Source organism: Pholcus phalangioides, unplaced genomic scaffold (genome assembly GCF_987345545.1).
Source record: "Pholcus phalangioides strain wild (caught in Gottingen) unplaced genomic scaffold, Ppha-v1.0 ptg000004l_1, whole genome shotgun sequence".
NCBI classification, from domain to species: Eukaryota; Metazoa; Arthropoda; class Arachnida; order Araneae; family Pholcidae; genus Pholcus; species Pholcus phalangioides.
In genome coordinates this window covers 52,887,729-52,912,436 of record NW_028301597.1, presented here as the reverse complement: position 1 = coordinate 52,912,436, position 24,708 = coordinate 52,887,729, and the positions used below count along the sequence as shown (strand labels likewise).

The following is a 24,708-nucleotide window of genomic DNA, read 5'->3' as shown; positions in this document are numbered from 1 at the left end:
CTAAGCCGCTCGTCAATGAGAATTCCCAAATCTGTGACCCTAGTTGCATCCGGGATAGTGACACCATTCAACTCGTAAGAGAACCGTGGGTTGTTCGAACCAAAATGAGCGACCATGCACTTATCAACGCTAAACGCCGTGCTCCATTCATCTGCCCATTCTGCAATCCTGTTTAAGTTGGTCTGGAGCAACTTCCTATCGCATTGATTCCCGATTACCCTCATTAGCTTCACATCATCTGCGAATTTGCTAGTTATCCCATCGATACCCTGAATAAGTTTATCGATAAAAAGTTAAAAAAGTATAGGGTCAAGGACACTTTCTTGAGGAACTCCAATTGTGACGCCTGTCCAACCAGAGAATTCCTAGTTCACCATAACTCATTGAGAGCTATATCTTAACCATGATTCTATCCAATTCAGCAAGTTGCCCTCAATTTCAATCTCGTGTAAACGCTTCAAGAGTTTACCATGTTGGACCTGATCGAATCGACCCTACTGGCACTTATTAGCACACATTTGAATTTTCCCGGTGATTTAGTGTAAATCGAGAAGCCATCCAAGTCAGAGGTGGGTAATTCCCCATCAGTACTGTTAGGATTATCATTAACTAACCTGCATTCCCGACTACGGGGTCTGGGAGTAAAAAACCTGACCTAAGACTATTGTAAACCTTCCCTCTTATTTAGATGGATCCCATCTGAACGAAGCCACCTATCGGTAAATGCGGGAAGCTCCAAGAATGTGACCCCAAGTGAGGAGCAAATGTCCTTAGGCCTATATTGAATTGGTGGATCCTACTACCCCTTGGCAGCAGTGGAATCGCTGCCACATCTGAACCCCCCCCCCCCCCCCCCCAGCAGATAATAGTAAATCCCGGTACTCTGACAGAGACTCACTAATATTCGCTCCAACCTGATTCGTTCCCACCCACAGAATCACCCTCAAGGGCAACTTTTGGCAATGAAAAACGTCTCGAACGTTGCAAATATTTCCCCCAGGAAGACAACAGCGCTCGAAACCCAGAAAATCCCTACACATTCTGTTCCCAAGTTCCCTAACCATAGAATCGCCAATGATTAAACCCCTATCGCTATCACCCTGTACCTCATCCACGACTACCCATTCGCCCTCTAAACTGTCGTCGTTCATGGAGATTGCTTCTTCGTCAACAGGTGGCTCGATGACCAGTGGCTTCATTATAACCGGGCCCACTAGCACCCTAACTTTTTCCCGTAAAGCTTCAACCTCGAATTCCAGCTTTGCCCTATCCAAGCACCCTTTACAATTGAAACTATCAGCTACTATACCCCCCCCCCCCAAGATCAGGGAAACCTCCCGTTACAAGCTATACACAACACTGGTCGAGGCATACTAACAGTATTGCTAAAGCTAGATAATAATAATACTTAAAAATAGGAAAATTAGAAACGTTAAAAAAAACTTCAAAACGTTAAAAAACTTAGAGTATCATAAGCTAACTATAAGACAAAACATAGTAACATATAAACTGTGTTTGTATGTTGTATAGATGTTGTGTATATGTACATATTTTGTATTTGTGTAATTAAAAAAAAGCTATATTTTTTGGAGAAATATTCATACGTGTTTGGTTCCATAGATCAGTCTCCTTATAAAATCATCAAGGTTTCCATGAAACTCTCTTAACTATTGGACTAAAACATTAGAAATCTCTGCTATAGAGTATTAACTTGGATTACTTGTAAGTGGAGACAGTTTAAGGTTGAGAGGTACTGCTGTATATGTTAAAGTGAATGTATATCTTATCAGAAAATCAAGTGAAATTTATAAAATTTACTCCGTTTTTCTATACTATAAAAATTAATTGAATCTTTTGTATCAGATTTTTTTTGATTGTGGTCCTTTTACTTCCAGATGTCCATTTTCATTTGACCTTTTTCCTGGTCACACCTCTCAGAAACCTGAAGTCACATATGTACTATTACCCAGCCAAAGTTCAGCATTTTGTCCTCTCTACAAAGAACTTGAGCGATCAGCTTCAAATCCTTTGTTTAATTCTAACACAGTTATATCATCTACTCAAACTGCTATGAACCTGCATAATTGAAAATAGGTTTGAATTCACTTCCTATTCTATTGATTATATATATTATTGTAACTGGACGAAGTGTTTATGTATATTGCACTTTCCTCCTCCTTTTTTTCTTTTTGATCCTTTGAATGAAAAGTAGGAAACATACTTTTTTCAAGATAGCAAAAATGAAAATCAGACATTTTCAGAACATACACATACTTTGTCTAAAATGAATGAAAATGTAAAATGAATTCTTCCGAACAGAGGGAATCTGTTGCCCCCCTCCTTCCCCAGAACCCTTAGAATTATTGGCGAATATTTGTGTATTAAGGATCAAACCTTCCCATGTCAAAAAAAAATTATTTTTCCATGCAAAGTTTCTATTATTGATATGAGCATTTAAAAAAAAGAAAAAGATTGGAAAGCCCCAATTTGTAAATGTGTCCTGGTGTAGAAATAATTTTGACCACATGCAGCTAGAATAGAACTAAGTGGTCGTGTACAAACATATCTGAGAGCTTCCTGAAATATCACTTTTGGAAATACAGTCGGACCCGCTTATAACGAAGTCTGAAAAAACAGCAAAAATATTCGTTTTATGCAAACTTCATTATATCTGTTCTGACTTGAAAAATGATGTGTTTAAGCAGAATAAAACATTTTACATGCATGATACGCAAAATTTAAAATTAATAGAATTTCTAAAATAATATATTTTAATAAAGATAAAACATTTAATACATCTAATTAAAATCCCATGTAATTGAATAAATTAAAAATATGTGTCAATCATTGCTTCTTTAATATTTTTGTGGACTTCGAATGTTTTGTGCTGAAATCGTTTTTGTCAAATAACCATGTAAAATGTAGAGACTCTTCTTCCTGTAAGAGCATTGACGCCCTGGAAATTTTTTTCATTTCATTTTTTAGAACCATTTAAAAAACCAATAACAAACTTCGAGTAGTCCCAGATTTTCTTTGATACCTCACTTTATTTTCTCAACTTTTGGCTTTCAACCAACTCTATAGCTGCAATTTTTAGAACACTAAATACCATTTTGCACACCTGGGCATTCTCAAAATTAATTTGTACACAAGGAAACCTCTACAACCAACGCCCGAATCTAGCTTGAGAATGGCGAATATACACTAAAAGTGGTTAAATTTTTTGGGAAGGAACCATCTCAATTCCCCCCCCCCCCCTTCCCAATGAAGTTTTCTGCAAACAAAATGAGATTTAACAGAGAAAAATAGGGGGGAAAAAATAGGATTTTACCATTACTCAAAAAAGCCCTACTAGAATGTCTTCCAAGGAAAGGAAGCAGACATTATCATTTGCAGAAAGGTAAATTTACTGATAAGCAGATTTAGATAAGATTACAAAGAAATTCCTGGCAATCCCATGTTTGAAAATCTGTCGAAAATTTGCTATAGCATACTTTGTTCAAATCAGTGTTCATTATTACCAATTAAAACATCATAGATAAGCAACACGAAATTCATGGGACACTGAAAATTTCATTATAAAAAATCTTATAAAAACATTTATAAAAATTCATGATATCTGTGTTCATTATAAGAGTCTGGCTGTATTAACTAACAAAAGAGATTTTCTTTCCTTTTCTAATGAATGCGGGGAAAAAGCTGTTGAAAACGCATGTGCCGCACATGAATTATTGTGTTCTGAAAGCAATTAAGAGAATTTATTTCCCAAAAAATCATAACTTGACTTTTTTGTTTTGTTGAACAAATGTTTTGATTATCCTTATAATAAATGTATACTATGAAAAATTGAATGTGGTGATTTAATGTGCAATTCTGCCACAATTGCTTTATCGATTACAGTTAGCTTAAGCTCTATTGTCATTCTTCCCATTTCCCTGCTTCAAGGGAAATAGCTGAGAACATGTCTTGTGCATGAATTGGCAGTGCTAGTGGAAATCAAAACTTAATAGGAATGGAATAATAAACAGAAAATAGTCCTCCTACCATCAGATGAAACTTGGCTACAGCATGTCATGTCAGACGATTTTATTCCATTATTTTAAGTAAAAATAGAAGAATAGACAGAAATAGCTTGTCAGGGACTGAGCTTTCATGATTGATTTGTCCTTCTAGAAAAGAATAAAATCGTCCCACATGCCATAGCTCAGTCTCATCTCATGGGATGAGTGGAGGACTATTCCTACTGTTTTGATACAAATTGTTATAAAAGACATTCGCTTAGCATTATTCAATTGTCTTTTCTAGTATGACCCATTTTCCACATCAGAACTTGCTATACAATGCATTTCAGAGTTTAGTCTTTATTGAAGTTTGTGTTTGTACGGTATGTGTTTTTTGACAATAAGCAGATTGAACTAAAAATAATGCTATTGGGGCTCTTCTGATTGTAAGGCGGACATGCATTAGGATTTCATCAAAATTGAACATTGAAGGACCCGACACACCCTGTTTCTAATCTTAGAGAGATATTGAAGCATTCCCAAAGGATGGGTGTATCTGGAAATTTATTAATTCATGTGAAAATAACAAACAACGATATTTTGAATATTGTATTTTCCTTCTTATATACCGTGGTGGAACATAATCTGCATGCTAAATTTTAAGACACAAAAAAAAAAATGTATAATCTTTGGCTATATATTTCCGCAGGATTAAAAAAAAACTTCAATAATCAATCCATTTGGTACACTAATTAATGAAATTTATTTACGAAACAATAGCATTTTTTACACATAAAATCAAAATTTGCAGTTTAATAATAAACCTTCGAATTCGGACTCATCAGAATACTCTTCAGGCTGATAACATCATTTTCTGCAGATTGTCTGCAGCAACAGATAATCCGTGGACTACATGGAGGAAACATCTGTGGACTACAGATTCCTTATTGTATATATATGTACAACAGTGCATATATATACAATAAGGAATCTGGAATAAAAATTGTAATTATACCATTGTCCTTGTGTAGATAATCACATAATAATCTTGTCTTGTATATGATTGGATAAATTCAATTCCAGATCCTATCTATATAGAGTATACCAATCTATTGATTTTCAGTATAAGCAACCACAAACCCCACCATCGCCACAGTGGTGGTCGGCTGAAGTTGGTTTTCTGTGGTTTCTAACTTTGAGATGCAAATGTGAGCCGATCTCCCCATTAAAAAGTCTTGCCGCAGAGAGCAACAGGCCTACAATGGTGTAATTCATTCATTACACTTCAATCACTAAGAGTTGAGAAAAAAACTCATTGTTTAAAAAAATTGATTCTAGATGGCAGCACTACACATAAGCATTACACAGAAACAAACTTCACTGAAGGCTCACTATGCTACACACACATTCCAACATGTACCAATTTGTTCCGCAGAGGAATATGGACGAGGTGCATGTCTGGTTTAGTAGTAGTATAAGCAACCATGTCGGAATAAGATATAAATTGTCATCTATGTGGCCGCCGTCTCCAAATTGGACAGAGCCAAATTTGACAAAATATCTTAAATCATGACTTTCTGTTAAAGTGGACAGTGCAAAATTGAGGTATAAATTTTTGTGATCAAGCCAAGGAGTGATGAACTAGTTCTCCAATTTTCAGGTAATAGGTTTCCATTGTAAAGAATTTTAAAAAATAATAATGTAAGGAGGAGATAGACAATCTCAAAAACTCTACCAGAACTCCGTCGTATCCAGATGACATAAAACTTTTGAAATGCTTGATCAAATTCACCCACTCTTCATCTATCAATTTTCTTCCCCAAAATATTTCTTGGGTCCCCCCACTCCATGAGAATTACTAAAAGGCCAACAGTGAAAATTGCATAAAAGACTGATAGAGACTGGTTCAATTCAATTTCAGGATTTTGAAATGGCATAACTTGAAACAGTGATAGATAAAAAGATAAAGCAAGTAACTCATTTAATGGGCAGGTCTGGAACTTCAATTAGGCCAGCTGGTGAAATTAGTTACAAATTTAGCTAGTAGATGGCATCACAGTGGTGGTTCAATGTCTCTGAAGTAGTGGGTGATATTGTCCTTCACAAACATGGGTCAAATCACAGAATAATGAATTCAAAATGACTGCCTTGCCCATCAGTCGCATGACAAATGTGAAGATGAAGTTTAAAGCCATTTTACTACAAAGTCTTTACTTTGTATGTGATGTCTGCAATGTCCTTATTACCATGTCAATGGTTGTTTATGCCTCAGAAGTGTAGGTGGTACAGGTGTTCAAACTGATAAAGTATATAAAGGCTCTTACTGTAAACAATGACCTTAAAATGGCCTTGCAGAAGGATGTCATAAAATATGAAACTACTGTGTTGTCATTATATCAGTTAAAGTTGTAATTAATTTTGCAAACTGACATATTCTAGAAATTACAGGCATGGCAGACTCAACATAAAGCCAATGAAGCTATAGATCACATGACTATCCATCTGCAAAGGGAATATATTCCCTAAAAAAGGAGAATATCTCCTACATGAATTAATATATTTCTTATGTTCGTTTTCAGCTTATCAGACAGAATGTGTCATGTGACCAGACAAATTGAGTCTGCCATACTCAAGGTCAGACGGATAAAGTTGCATGATCTCTAGCTTCGTTGGCATTGAAATGAGTTGTCCATGTTCCAGGCCTTCCCATCAAATGTACCACTTGTCTCATCTGTCACTTTCCAAGTCATGTCATTTCTGAGTTGGGTTGCCCTTTCTGAAAGACCCCAAAAGTTGACATTTTTGGACTTTCAAACCTGTGATGAATTGAGCCTTCAATTTCTAAACCTCAATCAGGGCTGTAGCCAGAAATTTATTTCTGAGATATTTACAGGGCTCCCACTCATCCTACTTTTCCTACGTTTTGGTAAAATGTCCTACTTTTGTCCTACTTTCTCGGTTTTGTCCTACTTTCTAGTTTTTGTCCTACTTTTCCTACTTTTTTACCAAATCCTATCGACAAAATTTGTGCAATTGATTTTAATTGAGCAGGAAATCATTGATATATTGCCAAATATTACAAATGTTGAAGAATGCAATTAATGATTCTGCCAAAGCAGAAATTTTATCATTTTTAAGGTTATTTGGTTTTTGCCTTATTTGCATCAGATCTTGTAATCTACACATTTTGCACTGTGCTTTTGAAAGTGGTCTCGAAGGAGTGTCATTCTTTAAAAAAACGTACGTCTTCAAAATTTGCTGTGCCTTGTCGAAGAGAGTTGACAAGCTCTGCACTTTGGAAGACTCCAAAAAAAGAATGTTATATATATGAGGAGAGGACAGCAAAGAATTATCTGTGGTTGCTAGTACATTGTTTTGGCCAAAAATTGGTTTTGTAACCAAGTCATTTTGCTTTGGCTTGAGTCAATCTTATAGGAAATTGAAATAGTGCTATAAAAAAAAGTAATTCAAAATTAATTTTTTTTTTAAATTTGAATTTTTTTTTTTTTGCAAAAAAAAATTTTTTTTAGGGATTTTTTCCATTATGCTATGATTATGTTGTCTAAGGGGGTTACCCTCCCCCATCCTACTTTTTATTCCTGCGTTTTCCTACTTTTTCTCATTTTTTGAGTGGGAGCCCTGTATTTATTATAATATTCGGCAACTAGTGTTTCGAGGATAGGACCAAAGTGATAGAACAATATATTTAACCATGTTATTCCACATATATCAGTCGTTTTCTCACATGTAAGGGAACACTTAAATCCCTTGGCTACAGCTTTTATTTCAATGGCCTGCACACCCAGAAGATTATATGCAACGTTTAAGAGCATCCAAAAGAAAATTACAAATTCACAAATGAAGTAGTCTTCGTGATTGTTGTTTACGTTTTATATAAACACAAGTTGCAGCAAAGAGAAAACTGGCATAGTAAGTGACAACTTTCAATACTTTTATAATCATTAAGAGTTTTTGTGACTTTTTATGAAAGTATAATATTATCCTATGTTGATGAATTTTATAATTCAAACTTTTGTGCTGCCCCCCCCCCCCCCCCCCCGAGATTCTAATGAACTAAGTTTGACTATTTCAAAGCTGTGGGTGCTGATCTTGACCTTACTGTAGGGAATTTATTATTTCTAAACCAGTTCTAGAGATGCTCAGACTTGCACCATAAAATTTCTGTGGGTGCTCACGGCACACCTGGCTCTGACGCTATAAAAGCTGTATTAAGTGTTACAACAATAATTTTAAGTCACATAAGAGTTGGTGCTTTTTCAATCAGCTTTGAATGCCAGCACTGATTAATTGTGAATTGAATTGCAATATTTTGTCAAAACAAAAGCTTCTAAAAAAAACTGACGGTAGGCATGGTCATTAGAGACATGAACTACTTACAGATTCGAATGGCCATATTTATATCAAGGAAAATGGTAAAAAATACTTAGCTGATCGTAGTTTCTCAAGAGAGATATGGCAAATTGGCAGTTCTTGTCAAAAGTAATACTAATGGTAGCAAAGTTGTCAATTACTGCTAAAATTTCTAAAAATCGCTAATTGTAGGGGGGGAGGGAATTGAAGCCTTAAAGTGCGTCTACAAAGGCTCACTCTTCTTGACCTCTTCGCTGTAATTTTACTTTGCGAATTTACGGTACGCTTTTTCTCACTTTTTTTTTCCCCATTTCTCCCTGCCTCCGCAAGCACAGCCTGGTTCAGATCGCTACCTTGGCTATACAAAATCAAAGGAGACGCAATGCTAGCTCCCGAATTCATCGTCGACTGAGCATTCCAAGATTGGTATTCGTTTAGTGTGCGTAACTAACCGTCTAGTGCAGTGTTGGTCGACCTTTTTGATGTCGCTGACCACCTGTAGTGAAGGTCAATCAAAGCTGTTTAAAGAGTTTACTCGTTAACCAGCTTTCAGTGCACCACGGATACTCTGTGGTGCCAGTTAATTCTCCGCTGACCCCCTCCCGATCGTTAATTTTGCCACAAAAATCCGAAATGTATTTTTTTTTCGAATTTGCATATCGTAAAAAGTTGAATGAATTACAATTTCATACCACAATGTGTCATTCATGCAATAGTAGTAAATGAAAATGATCCCGTGGACCCATTGCAAAGTACTCCGGAACCACCAGGGGTTCGCGTACCACAGATTGAAAAACACTGGTGTAGTGTTTTACACTACAAGGCTGCGCCAACGATGAATTCGGGGAAAGCGATTGATTCATCTCTGCTCTGATTTTATATAGCCAAGATTGCTTTCGGAACCGTCTTGTGCGTGGGGAAAGAAAAGGGAAAAAACAGAAGGAAGGAAGCAGGGGCATTGGAAGTATTTTCGCCCAGTGGGTGCTCACACAGACGTTCGCCGGGCAAGGGGGGGTGCCCCCCCCCCCCTGAGGGATATCAAAAATTGAAAACGTATTTGTAAAAATAAATATTAAAAAAAAACACAAATATATTTTTTTATAAATTCTGTATATTATGGGTGGCTTGAGCCTCGGGGCAAAAGTGTGAGATGACATTGGTTACGCGTCAGTTTGCCATATAAGCCGCATCAGTGAAGTGATCCCGAGAATTCGCAACTGTGTTTCTAGCTAGATAAAATGCATAAAAAATTAGTTTTCTCAGAGAGATTAATGCACTATAGTTCAAGTGTTTTTACAGACACAAAACACATTCTCTCTTTCTCTAAACTTATATTTCTCTTTACTCCTGATTTAATACTTTTCCTTATACACTGCTCAAAACAATTAGGGGAGCACATGGTTTTAACAAAATTACGCAAAGATGTATACCGATAAGTAACATAAAATGAATCATCCATAATTTAAAGCCTAGCAGGAAACGGAAGAAGAAAACTTCATATGCAAATCAAAGTTCATGACGTCAAAAACCAGAAAAAGTAGATGAGGGCAGAAATCGGGATGTTGCAGAAACGTCTGTTTTACTGCCGTAACTGTGAAATTCGATTGCGCAGTATTTTTTTTTGAGACAAGGTGACTTGAAGATGTCTCAACAACGTGATTTACCGGAATCCATGGCATGGCATGTTATAGGCAGACTGGAATCCGGACAAACACAACGTAGTGTCGCGGACGCTGTTCGAGTCGCCAGAAGTATTGTTGCAAGGCTGTGGAATCGATTCCAAGAAACAGGAAATGTTGGACGTCGACCAGGGCAAGATCGGCCACGCGCCACTACAGCAACTGATGACCCGGTATATACGGTTAACAACCCATGAAAACAGAACAAAGAATGCTACGCAGCTGCAAAGACGGTTGCTCTTGGCAACAGGACAAAGGGTGTCCAGCCAAACAGTACGTAATCGGCTTCATGAGGGAGGGCTCTATGCATGTAGGCCAATGGTCTGCATTCTGTTGACCCCACGCCACCTTGTGGCCCGAACAAGATGGGCTGCTGAACATCGAGATTGGGAGCAACATGATTGGAGCCAAGTGCTGTTTACAGATGAATCCCGATTCAGTCTGGAGTGTGACACCCTACGTAATCTGGTATGGAGGGACAGGGGCACTCGAAATAACCCTGCATTCGTTCATGAAAAGTCGCAATACAGACGAGCTGGTTGGATGGTATGGGGTGGAATCAGCATAGGCGGATGTACGGACCTGCATATCATTCGGAATGGCACTTTGATGGCCCGAAGGTATGCAGACGAGATGCTGCGACCTCATGTCATCCCTCACACAGGAGCCATTGGAGATTCCTTTGTTTTCCAGGATGATAATGCCCAACCGCATAGAGCTCGTCTGGTGGAGAACATGCTTCAAGCTGAAACAATACAGCGTATGGAATGGCCAACATGCTCTCCTGACCTGAATCCTGGACGACGCATTGCTGCGCGACCAAGGCCGCCTGTTACTGCCCGAGACTTGCAGATTGCACTTCTTGAGGAGTGGAACAGTATTCCCCAAAGTCTGATCGATAACCTCATCGCATCCATGGCAAACAGGTGTGCAGCAGTCTTAGCTGTTCGAGGAGACCACATGCCCTATTAAAACTCATGCATCATGTCTAAACAGTACTTTTTTTTATCGTTTACATGTAACCAAATTGTTGCCCTAAATCATCTTTTCATGTTTTTTCCATATTTTCAAAGAATTAAAGGTTAATTCCAAATTTTTGTTACATCTTTTTCTGTATTGCGCATTGATACGCGCTATCCATTGTATGCCAATACGTGGCTGTCTCGCACGGTTTTCTTCACTTTTTTGCTTGCTCCCCTAATTGTTTTGAGCAGTGTAGCAGTGCTCTGTGCCGGTGGCACAGCCATAGGCGGAGATGGACTTGGAAGTCTGGGGGGGGGTGGCACGATGATGATGATGATGTCAATTCATATATACATTAGATCAGTCGACTCCACCTGCCCCCCCCCATATCTCCGCCCATGGGCACAGCCCAAAAGACATCCCTGTTTATATGCTGCTACAATATATATCTCTCATCATCTATTTACTACTCTTCGGCTCCAATACTTAATAAATTAATATTTTTTATTTCCTGTGATAAAAAAAGATACTTTGGTAATAATTTCTGATAATTCATTATTGGATTCTTATATAAACAAGTCATCGCTTTTTCTTTATAATTATTTTTACTACGAACCTAATCTAAGAAAATATTTCATTACGTAAATCTTTGAATTTATACAAAATGCTTTCAATGCATGCTTACTTGCATGTAATTATGATAGGGTAAGGTAGATGGATACTTTCGGAATAACATACAATAATTAAAACCTGAAAGTGTTGACTGTGAAGAGGTCAACTAAAAATATTACATCCATTAGTAGTAGTTATCCAATAGTAGTAGACTGTCGAGCCATCGAGAGTAAATTAAATTTCAAATAATTTGGCAAGTACCAACCAAATTTATTGTGGCACCAATCATAACCAATTGAATTAGTATTTAGTCATGCCAGAGCACTGGTTATAAATTTTTTCTACAATCCTATGAGGGAGGGGGAACAACAATTAAAATGAATTTTTTTTCAGTATGTGATAGGCAATGGCGGCTCAAATGAGGTATGACTCATGCAGACCCATGGAGCCACAGAAGAGGCATCACATCAGGGTTAAGGAAAAAAATAATTAGAGAAAAGTTTGAAAATTTTTCCTAAAAGGGTGCAACGAAAAAGAGGTTTGGCTGTTCTAGCAATTTTCACGCAGTCAGATGAACCAACTTCAGGACCGTAACTGGCTCTTCGGCACCGAATACATCATTAATTTAATTTATCATCATGAAAATTTATACCGCTGTAAAATATTTCATTTCGTACTTTGAACAGGGTCGTAACTGGGGAGGGGGGGGGGGAAGGGCAACTGCCCCGGGTGGCAGTTTTAGGTGGGAACAAAGAACAAAATTACAAAATTATCGAATTTTAAAGTTGTGGGGGTGGCAAAATGTTTGCCACGGCCCTGCTTTCAATAGTGATAAAACAATTTAAAAAATTCAAACACATATAAGGAAATTGTCGGGAAAAATGAATTTCACATGCAATATAGAATTCTTTGCATTTTACTTAACCTTTTCTCGTCAATCTTCATTGGATTCAGCTTACGCACCGCTTATTTTTCAAATAATAGGATTAATAATGAAAATTAGAATACACAAACTCACCCCTGATGTATTTTCATCGAAGAAAAACTTTTCTTACATACTCGAGCACGACAGTTTCAACTGTAAATCTATTGATTCAAGTCCGGTAATTAAGAGAAATAACACTCTGCCATTAAGTTTAGAAACAAGATCCTATGAGAAACAGTTTCTGTACGAAAAATCGACAAATATATCGCTGATAAGTTTCGTTTAACAACGAATTACATGAATCACCACTATCTAGTGGATTCGCCTGTTGGAAAATCCAAATATGAAATGCCTAGATCTTTTCGATAGAGTAATTATGTTTGTACTTCATCTTCACTGTTTACACCAATGGTTTTCAAAGTGTGCGTTGCGGCTACTAGGGGTACTGCGCTGAGCCGTCGATATTGATGTGTGGCAATCATTCTGGCCATTGACAAAATCGGACAACCAAAAAAATCTTCTCACAAGCTTCTACAGCTGGTTGTCGACAAACTTCACTGATCGTTTAAGGCTGCCGGCACACTACGGTTCGGCTGGTGCGGTTGATCTTATCAGCAACCGCGGAATTTCGTGTGAAACACACACTGCTGTTAGCAACCGGGGTTTTTTATTTTTTAATGTCACGTGACATCTCGGGATTGGCTAAATTATTTTCGCCAAGCTCCAGTTAGCATGCAAATTCGTGATCATAAGCTGCATTGCAGTAAAACCCCCTCTTAACGGATACTCCTTCTTTTACGGACAAATAATAATTTACAGTTGTATAATATATAAAAGTATGAATTTCAAACCTCTTTTTAACGGTCGCCTATTTTACATGGATTTAATTTTGTTGTCCTGTCCATGTTCACAAAAAGGAGGGGTTTTACTGTATATACTAATAAAAATATTCATGTAATGAAATTTAATTTTCTGTAACAATATTTGCCATTTGAAATTAATTCAGAGTTGAAGAAAGACAGCGTACAAGTTGACCCATTATTGATGCTTTTACGATTCGTGACCAAATCGCACAAATTTTTTCATATATGATGACTGGAATCATCATAATTAATTTAAATAACATATATTAAAAAACTATTTAAATAACATATTTTTGAAGTTTAAAAAAATTGGCCATGAATTTAACACATTTTTCTTTGTGATTAAAGTAAATTTCCAATTAACTAAATTTCTAATTAATGGAAATTAAGCATAATAATTGTAATTTTGGAAAACCCCATATGACCAAAAAAAAAGTCAAGGAAAAAATTATTTTCTCCTATTTAAAAAAATATATATTTCTTTTGATGGTCAGGAAAAAAAATTTTGGATAGGAAATCGGAATGAAATTTCTGAAAATTTCACATTTTCAAATTTTAAAAAACATTATAATACTCATTAGACCTTTTAGTTCCCAAAAATGTTAGTTCTCTTGAGGCACCCGGGCCGTGCTCGGGTGGGCCCATGTGTTAAGATGGCACTGACTGATGCTCCGAGCCAGACAGGAGCGCAAATGTTAACCTTTCATCTCTCCTTCAATATTAAAAGGGGGCGCCAAAATGCGTGCTTGCCCCGGCTGACACGCATGTCCTTGTGGCCCTGTACATCAGTATGTATGTTGCAAGGTTTAAGGTACCTACAGGGCCACAGCTGGATACTTTTTTAACTGGAGCTAGCAAACTTTTGGCGTCCCCGTGTAAGGAAAGGTTAGGAGTGGTGTTGAAGGGACAATTCAGCGCCCCCTCTAGTTCAGCACTCGATACAGTGGACCCGCTCTCCCTAGTTGCGGCTTTGTAAATCAAAAACTGCTTGAAAAGAACGGTAGGTGTGAAAATTGTCTTAGTGCACTCTTCGATATTACCCGCATACAACGTTTTGTCTACATCAGCTGTTCCGAATCTTTTTTGGCCCACGGAGCCCTTTCCAGTATATAATTTCTATGGCGGAGCCCCGTAGGCCTATTTTTTATTTATTCATCAAAGTTACTGATTTATTTTTATTCAAAAATATTAATAATTATTTTTTCCAAATTTACAGGTTCTTTTTTTTATTTTTCTCGAGGGCCGCGGAGCCCTTGGGAGTTCACACGGAGCACCGGTTGAGATCCGCTGGTCTGGATGGTTTTTTTTTCATTGCAAAAACAACAGATAGACAGCCACATTCATATACGATACAAAAATAAATACCAAAAGGACAGAATAATGAAAGCAAAACACACGCAATGTAGCTCTTAGGGACATATTTCCTCCCCGGTTCATACTTGGGCTTTTAATAAATGTTTCAAAAGTTTGATATGGAAAATTTGCAAATATAAAAATTTATTCCTTCAGATGTCTAATTATTTTTATTTCTGATAATTTTTTTATGAATTTATTAGAAATAGTTGGGCCTCCTGGCAATTTGTACTTTTTTGGATGAGGTAACTAATTGGTTTTTTACTAAAACGTTATAATCGGGATCCAATGCATTTCATTCAAGTGTTCTAAAATATGCATCTCGGTTTTAGCGTAATCACGTTAGTTTATGAATGTCATTATAACCAAGTTTTAATGTATGCTCATGTAGGAAAGCAAAAAAAAATCATTAGTTAGAAAAATTTAATTTTTTCTTCATTGGTTTTTTTTATTGTTATCAGTGAAAACCGCCAAACAAAGAATTAGCTTCTGTCGAATAGAACTTCACCATACAGTTCTTCGAATTTGTCTTTTCCCCTCATTTTTATGGCAACCAGTGCATCCGAAATCCCATCACCCTCCTTATCAAACCACTTAATAGACAATGGAAGACAGCAACCGCAGGTCCAGCCGAACCGTCATCAGGGTGTTCAAACCTTTGCAATACATGATGGCAGCTTTCCGGTTACCCCAACCGTCCAAAAAAATGTGGATTTTCTCGGGTGAAAAAACCACGCTCAGCGGTTGCAGTTGTATCTGTGCGTTGACAGAATAAAACTATAGATGATGCCTTTCCCCCCCCCCCCAACGTCAACCGCGCAGGTCCCGGCCTAATAGCATTTTTAGCATTTTGGGAAATAAAAGAACTTCGGAAAAAAAAGGAAAAGGAATATCAATGGTTTCAAAATCTTCTTTGCTTCTTTGGAGTTACCTCCCCCATACTTACGTACCATTTACCCCACACAAATATATCCGCTGCTACTTCCGCACCCAACGGGATGTCGGTCAAACTGAAAGACCCCGTCTTTGCATATGCTCTTTGGAATTCCTTCACTAATTGTAATAGCCACGAGCACTTTTTGATGTTATCAGGGTTTGAAACTGGAATGTTTCTTCTCCCACAAAATGTAAGTTTCAGGAGTGAAAAAAAATCATGTTTCCCATTTCAGAAGAAAAGGATTTCTTTTACGATAATTGCACCCCCCCCCCCCCTATAAACTTTGCGACCAGATGGGACCGCACCTTTTGCAACTGCTTAGGTCTGGTCTGCTTCAACAAAATGGAAAATTAAAAAACAACGAGATTTCTGTTTGAGAAAGGGGGTCTTCCTTCTGTCACACGGAACCCATGGATGGTTTAGATGTGACCATTGAATTTTTTAGGGATTTCTTCATGGCACCAGTGTGATGATGGTTTTTGTTTTTCACGGCACCAATTATGTTGTGGTGCAAAATTGTTGAGTACTATTTAAGTTGACAGTACCCCAAGAAAAAAAACTTTTGGCCTGGTGATCATATTAGTAGGGTACCATTTTTGAGTTGTTACCGTGTCCACAACAACCCTTTGTGTGTCGGTGAGTAATTCTACTGAATAAATATGTAATAGAGCATTTTATCCGAAACAATTAAGTCACAAAGAAAAAGGAATATATCAACACACAGAGGTCTAAATGCACATTAGGTTCTTTAATTCTTAATTCATATGACCAAAAACAAAATACCAAAAAAAAAAAAAACAACGATGCTGAAATACCTTACTTTACTTATCGAAAAATTAAAAATTATTTGGGTGCAAAACACAAAAACTAAATATCGCTGCAGTTTGGTTTTTGCCCAACCACTCTACAAAATTTGAAAGAGAAAATTTACTCACTATCTCCCATATTAAGGTCACTTCATTCTTTACAACCGGATTTCGATGAACAGTTCCCTTCAACTTGAACACTCAGTACGGACAGTTCGTTATTTCATGTCATCTTTAGACGGGCGAATCTGCTTGGCCAATTGAACGATTAATGTCCTCTGTATCTGCTGAAGCGACGGTCCGTGCACATGCTTTACGATGTCGGAGCATCAAAGTTCTCCATCTGTACTACCACTCAGGGTAGTGTGGTCGAAGTACCATCCTTGGACTGGACTGCAAGAGTCTACTGCTGGGCTTCATCTTATATGACAGCTAGTTGCTCCTGGGTTCCTTGCATTTAGTACGAGGTGTAACAGCCGGTGAACCTTCCTCCTGGATCAGTTGGGAGCAACTGATATGACGAAATGACTCTTCATACTGGTTTTTTTTTTATAGCTGTTTTTCTTGAACTTACATCTTCAAGTAAAATGTTACGACTTTTGGCAGTTCTAAATTAAATGGGGTTTGAGTGACTTGACTTGGGATTTGAGTTTCAGGGGATCTTCAAGTTATGTGGTGGGAGGGATTCTTCAACGGCGGGACCGCTCTTTCTCATGCAACTGGTCCCGATGAACTGCGCGCCTCCAAAGTTTTTCAGTGATAATATGTAAATTGAGTGATTGGTGGGGCTTGAGAAAGCGCACCCTCTAATTCGTCGCGCAAAATGCGTCATCCAAAATTTTACCCAATTGTATCACGAGGCGCGAACACAAACATGAAACCAAAGAAAAACATCTCTCAATACGGGGTGGATTTAAGAAAATGAACGGCTTTCAGCAAAGTTTATAATGACAACAATAATTTTCAGTATAAGATTTCCGGATTAAATGCATAAATATTCATCAAAATCAAAAAACATTAACATCATGAAAAATATTAGCTTTCCAACGATATGCGACATCATATATAAATATTCTTGTTTCGCGACATGCCGAAAAATTTAAATCCAAACAAAGGAAATTCTTAGAAAAATTCAAATTCAACACTTTCTCGATGACAGAGAATAATTTCAAGCATATAACATTATTTCAAAAGTTTCTCTCCCTCAAAATATTTTACAACACAAGCCTTTTTTTTCAAAGCATTGGAAACAGTGGAGAGAAAAGGGGAAAAAAATTAAATTTTAAAATTGAAATACTCACACGGTCTCAAAATTATTTAACTCTTGGTTAACAAAAATGTTTGTTTCCCTTATTAAAAAAAAACATCGACTCAGAATATGCAAAAAGCGAAAAATCGGCTCTTCAAGTATAAAAAAATATATATATACAAGAAAAACCGACTCATCAAGATGGCGATAATATCTTTGATTATCAGTGGATCATTAGGTGTGTCTCTCTCACAAAAGAAAGAATATATTATTCAAAAGAACACACATTTTCTAGTTCAATTTAACTCGGAATTTCCCAAAATTTTACAGGAAGAATCAGAAAAATTCAAGGAATTTTGTATTGAGCTCAAAAGATTGAGATGTCAAAGCAAAGCATTTGATATTTAGGATTTTCCGACAAACACATACAGTGTGATGCATAAAGAGAGTGTGTCCACTCTATACAAACGATCTGAGGTTCAGATCTTGGGCATTTTATGAATATCAGGCGGAATGATAACACAAGAGGGAAGGAACTAGACAATCACGAGATTCAGCTCAGCTTTCCACAATAATATAAAGACAGAAGCTCAAATATTTTCCACGCGACAAACACAATTATATTTACATTTAGCAAATTTCACTTATTTGACATGACAATTCTGGGTTGAAAATATGTCAGGCTTCTTTGTCAAAGGGGGGGGGGAAGAAGTCTCCTACTTTTCCCACCGTGACACAGATGCATACGCCTTTAAAGAACAATATTCGGTATATAATAAAAGAATAAAAACTGCATCGTTTCCTCATCGAAGATCACTAACCCTCCTGAAATCTTTCGGAAGAACCGAAATAAAAAATGTTCGAGCCCACGTGATCATGCGCAGGGCTACTTTTAAACAGAGATCTAAAAATCATACTCCCAACTGATGGGGGGGGGGGGCGGGCTAACGGGGCTCCTACCAAGAATGAAAATTTGTTTTGGCACTTTCCCCGAAATTTCCCACCACAAGCTGCCAATTCTACCTTGGAAATACTGTATACAGCGGCACCCTGTCTCGGCCGATCTCGTGGCACACCCCTTTCAATTAGGAACCGTGGCTGTACTCGGCACTGTTTGATTTCCAAACAAAAATATTGCTCCAAATGGAACCATGGCTCCAGAAGAGTGCGCAGGGAGGAATGAAGACTGGGCCTGCATGTGATCAGAAATAGATAACTGATAAAAATTGAAAATATTTAAGAAAATTTAGGTAATTAAAATATCATATTGGTATATAGAGAAAATACCCATATATGATATTTTAAATTCTTTCGTCTTAAAATGATAATTTTTAAGGTTAGTACCGCAAGATTTTTCGGAAGATATTCTCTGTATCTTTATTCCCTATGGCCTCCCGCAGCCTCAGACTAAACTTTTCACACGTGTGCCCTTCTATAGTTAATTTGCAATGTGCAAAACAAAAAATGATAGGAGAATCGTCCCGGACTGAAACCCTGTTAGCGAGCTGCTCCTGCCCAATATAGAGTCTTTTGCTATACATTAATGTAACGCAGTTTTTTTACGTAAACAAATTTAGATATCAGTGGTTCTAAAAAGTGCACGTTACGGTTCTTAGTGGGTTCACTGTGACTTTGCAACATTGATGCGTGCCTGTTCCGTGCTCTAAATTGATTTCTTTCATCACTTCTAAAAGGCGGAGAAGAAACGATGGCTAGGACCAGGGCCCCACAAGGGTGAGGCTGACAGGGCTCCAGCACTGGGCCCGGGACGATTCTCGTCATTTTTTGTTTTTCACGCTATAAATTCATTATAAAGGGGCCCGTGAATGTCAGATTGCGGTCCCCCGCAAAAGATACCATTCGCCTGGCATCTTTTGAGCCTTCACGATCTCATGGCCTCCACATCCTGGAGGAACCATGCACGAGGGAGCCGTGGTTGGCAAACACTTGAAAACCACTTGATATTGTATAAGTGGAGCTATTGCTAACCTAGCTGCTTCAAATGAAAGAAGGTCCAAACACAGAGAACTTGCCTTGATGAGCAGTCTAAAGCAGTGGATCTTAACCTTTATCTACTCGTGCAGCCCCTTTTAGTATATAATTTCTATGACGTAGCTCCGTAGATTCGTCTCTTTTATTTATCATTTACTGATTTATTTTATTTTCTTCGAGTGACTGCGGAGCCTTTCCCGAAGTGCACATGGAGCCCCGAGGAATCCGCGGAACACCGATTGAGAACCGCTGGTCTAAGGAAATAAATGCCCGCACAATTGTACCACTGTCAAGACTTGTAAGCAAATTATCCCATATCTGCCGGCATAGGCGAACGCTGAATTTTCTCGAGGGGGTTCAGATTTTTTACGTTTTTTCCTGTAAAATAACACTATAATCTTGCCCCCCCCCCCCCCTGAGTAAACCAATGTTCGCCGGTATCAGTCATAAACAAGGAGACAAATTTTCCTTAAAAAATCTTTGAAGGCATTTGTTTATTCATTCGAGTGAAATGTGTGTCTGCATCACCCCATCAATGCAGAATTTCATTTATTGTAAAATACTTTTACCCTGAGATAATGGAAGGACGCCTGCGTGTAGGGCCGCAACTAGATATTTTGTCACGCGGGACAAGCCGGAATTTTGGCATCCCTTGCATGAAGAGGAAGCAGTTAAAGAATGAATTCGGCGCCCCTCCTAGTTCAGGTACTAGACTCGCCTGCTTCCTCCTAGTTGCGCTCCTGCCTGCGTGGACAGAATCGTTAAAAAAAAAGTTGGTATGGGGCTCCAAAAATACCCATCGTAGGTGCCTGAAGCTGTAGAAATAACCACTAGATAAGTAGAGCAACAGGACAGAACAAGAGGTATAGGATGAAGAAAAATTTTTTTTTCATTTTTTGTTAGATTTTTGTTTATTGCAAAACACTTTGGGTGCTCAAGCAGCAGCACCCCCCCCCCCCGGGTTCCGACGCCACACCAAAACATATGCATCTGGATACCCTCCATCCCTTAGGCAAAACAGGGAAAAGGGGCACAAGAAGAAATGTGAGAAAGTGGGGGGGGGGGGGAAAACACTACAGTAAAATGTTTGCTGTATCGGCGCCTAAAGGCTCTATCAATTGTGATGGCAGCGGGGACTCCAGAGAGGAAAAACAGGCAGTTTTTCCTTTAATTTTTTTTTCGTGTTCGATATTTACGGAAAAAAAATCAGAAATCTATATAGGAGGTTTTTATTCCTAAATCAATTCTGTGGGTGCTCTGCCACCCACAGCACCCCCAGCTCCGACGCCACTGGAAGGAAGAGCCCGATGAATATTCACAAAGCAAAACTACTGTGAGCGAGTCACGCACCCTTAGAGTGGATGCTTGGCCACAACTGGGTACTTTGTCAGCTAGACACGCATTTTGGCTACCCTGTGTATTTTAGAAGGAGCAGTTAAAGGGTGAATTCGGTGCCCCCTCTGGTCTAGCACCTGGAGCACCAAACCAATCTGCTCCTCCTAGTTGTGGCCCTGGGTATAGGAGCCTCCTAAAGCACTACTGTAAATCAGATTCAAATGAATTCTACGGAAAGAGAACGTTTATCGGCAAATAGCTTACAGGAGGTATAGGAGTATATACCTCCTTCAAGAAAATTTCAGTATGTGAGATGAATATTTATACTCGTATATGTTGATGAAAATAATTATTGGTTTAGGTAAAAAAAATGAGAATTCAAGAAAAGGCTTCGTTGAAAATACGGGAAATAACGGCATTTTTATATATGTTACTGCCAAAGCCCTAAATTGGCCAGCTTCGTTAAATATTGACCTGGCCAGTTTGAGAAGTGGTCGGTGATCCCTGGTCGAAGGGAGATAATAAAAGGGATGATTTGGGATCATCGTCAAGTTGACGTATTTTTTCATGATAACTATGTCCACCAGGGACGTAGCCAGAAATTTCGTTCAGGAGGGGGGGGGGACCAAAGCGATAGAACAATAGATTTGGCCATCTTTCCCCTTTTTTTTTGTAATTTTCTCACATTTTGGGGGGGGGGAAACCAGACCCCCCTGGGGGACAAAGGGGCCTGAAGGGAAGAGGGGCCTCAGAAAAATGAGAAGTAGTTGAATTTTTCGAGAATTTGCGAAGCAGGGCCTCAAAAAAAATCATTTGACTATGGGGCCCATGATGCTCTTAAGACGGCCCTGATGGCATATGAACACTTGCGATTGAAACAACAGCAGTAATTTTATGCAATTACAGTTTCTTGAGTTATACAGCAATGTAGTTAAAAAATTAAATTTCGCGGGTATTTTTTCTCATGTATGATTTGGTCTCTTGGAGTTCGTTATAACTGAATTCGACTTTATTTGTTTTCAGCAGAGGCAATGAATTGGCATCCCCTCAAAATTCATAAAAAATACCCCAGAGCAATCATTCTTTATTCGATTTTTATAAATATATTCCCCAACAAACCATTCAGTGCCGGCTGAATATAGCTTTGTGCTAAACTACATGGCTATCCGTCTGTGATTGCATGAAAACGATGGGTTTTTTTTACAAGCTTTCATTTTTCACTCACCGACTTCTTGGATTGCATTTACTACCAGCACTCAAAAGAATATCAATGAATGGTCAACAAATCTTTGTCTGCTTTCTTTATGGCAGCCCTCTTTGAATGAAAAGTCTTCGAACACACAATTTTCTGTCTTTACAGTTACTCCATTTTGCTTCAACCTCTTCTATAGTTTGTGTCAGGGCCTACTGTCACCCCCAAGTCGTAAAACCACCGAGATTACATGAACAACTTATTTTATTTTCTTCCTCATGTTAATGTTACTTGAATAGGTGAAAATTTGCGAAAAAGATATGCTATATATATGCTGTTCTGTGCATTTTGTTTGCAATTAAATTTTTTTAGTCAGAGTGACTAAAAAAATTTAATTCATAAACTTCTTCGTGGCCCCCGTATCAGTAGCCGTGGCTCCCCTTTTGCGAGATTTTCATCCGTGGCCCCCCCCCCCCGGAATATCCTAGGGCCCACCTGGGGCCATATGGCCTCCGGTTGAGAACCACTGCTGTAGATCGACCACGATGTCCTTCCGTCGTATGTTGAGGGTTTGATGTTCCGCCGACTGAGATCAGCTATGGCTGGCAGGACCTGGTGAGCGTCCGGGGAAAACGTAGGTTCCTGAATTTTCTTTTCGAGTTCCAGTATAATTTTTGAGCGCTTATCGTCGACAGCATTCACCTGCACAGTGACGGAATCCATTTCTTGGGAGAGTTCTTTTACGGTGTCAACTATTCCGTCCACTCTGCTTTCAACGACAGCGATGTCTCCCTTTACTCCGACAATCGGATGTCGCGATGTCTTCATACACTCCAGCAATCGATATGGCAATTTCCTATTTCACTCCGGATATTGTTGCTTTGACATCTGAGCTCGTCGACTCTACCTTATCATTCACGGCGTCACCGTTTCCCTTGACTTCAGCGATGGACGTGTTGACAGTGGTGGCAGATTTGTTCATCTCTTCCACGATGCCCAAATTCATTTGGCCCATAATATTCATCAACTGGTTCAGCTGCTCTCGCATCTCGTACATCTTCATGCCTATTGCTTTTACAATTGAAGTCATGAAATTGAATTATCCCACCTCTGACACCAAATTGTTCCGTGAATAATTTCTCAAGTGAAGCAGTCTTCAGGACGTCACAAATTTATCCAGAGAAAGCAGCTATTTACAATTTTTCACCAATAAGAATCTCACATTGAGGATAAAGCAATAATAACTCTGACTACTCTATCTATTCCTCCCATCGTTTTTAAGGACACATCGAATTTTTCCGAAATTCTACCGTAGCATCCGTTACATTAACTTTATTATGTTAATGTTATGTCTTCATTAATGTAAACTTTAATGACCAATATCCAGGCTCCGGAAGCCTCCCAAATGCCAAGGCTGCAGACCCCGAAATCGTTTCCTTTTGAAAACGCTCGTGCACTTGAAACGCGTTCCAATATGCGCTAATATGCGCATCCCCTCGTGGGGCGTGTTGACGTCATCGCACATGGGTCCCGCCCACTCGCGAACGCTGCACGCGACTCAATTTGCGCTTAGCCTAAAAGGCCCAGCTAGAAGATCCCGACATACGATAATGGACTTGAAGGAATCCACCGAGAATAAACCAGCATAGCAAGACGTCACCTTCTCCAGTCCGACGACCACAAGGTAATGGGCGCTATGGAACTCCCTGGAGATGAGAGATGGCGTGCTGTACCGCAAATGGGAGTCGGAGGATGGAAAGACGTTCCGGTGGTAACTCGTCCTGCCAAGGAGTCGTGTGAAAGAAGTGTTTTTTGTAACTATATACAGGGTGATTCAAAACTCGAATGTACAAACTTTTAGGGGAGGTAGAAGAAAAAACAATCGCATAGGAATGTATCACAAAAAAAAAAAAATTGTGCATAACTGGAGAAGACACTTTTGTACACGTACTGTCCTCGTGTAAAGTATCGCTAAATAAATAGTGTTCTCAAGTCACCCATCATTGGCTTGCCATTTCTGCATCTTCGTTTATCTTCTAGCTGATTAGATCGGGGTTTCCGGTCATACATTCCTATGCGATTGTTTTGTTGTTTTCTACCTCCCCTAAAAGTTCGTACGGTGAGTTTTGAATCGCCCTGTATAATCAAAAGTTGGATTGGGCCAAAATTACGTGAAATGCAATTAATATGGCCACGATGGAAAACATAGAAAAAACTGAGGGGAAAAGCCGATGATATACGTTTTTGACGTTACGTAGTAATTGACGAGAGTTGTGAAAATTATCCTTACATTTTCATAAATATTACAAATTTTAAGTTTCGTGAAAACGAAAAAGCCATGATATTCTAGAGAATGTTCTATTAAAATTATTTACCACGGATGTCCCGTAAAATATGATCGTATGGTCAACTGGATAATTTTGGCGAAAG

The 24,708-nt window shown here is 38.5% G+C and overlaps 1 protein-coding gene across 4 annotated transcripts in view; it reads left to right on the top strand.

Annotated features, from left to right (window-relative positions):
- LOC149087833 (uncharacterized) overlaps positions 1 to 14,919 on the top strand; it is an 80,349-nt gene extending 65,430 nt beyond the window's left edge. For 2 of the 4 annotated variants that reach the window (XM_089231750.1, XM_089231751.1), the window contains exon 7: positions 1,896 to 2,405. In XM_089231750.1, the coding sequence (XP_089087876.1) occupies positions 1,896 to 2,088 (193 nt within the window). In that variant the 3' untranslated portion in view covers positions 2,089 to 2,405. Of the gene's footprint in view, positions 1 to 1,895; positions 3,852 to 14,630 lie in introns of those variants that run through there. The other 2 variants (XM_089231749.1, XM_089231748.1) reach the window with 2 other exon arrangements.
- The last annotated feature ends 9,789 nt before the right edge of the window (positions 14,920 to 24,708 follow it).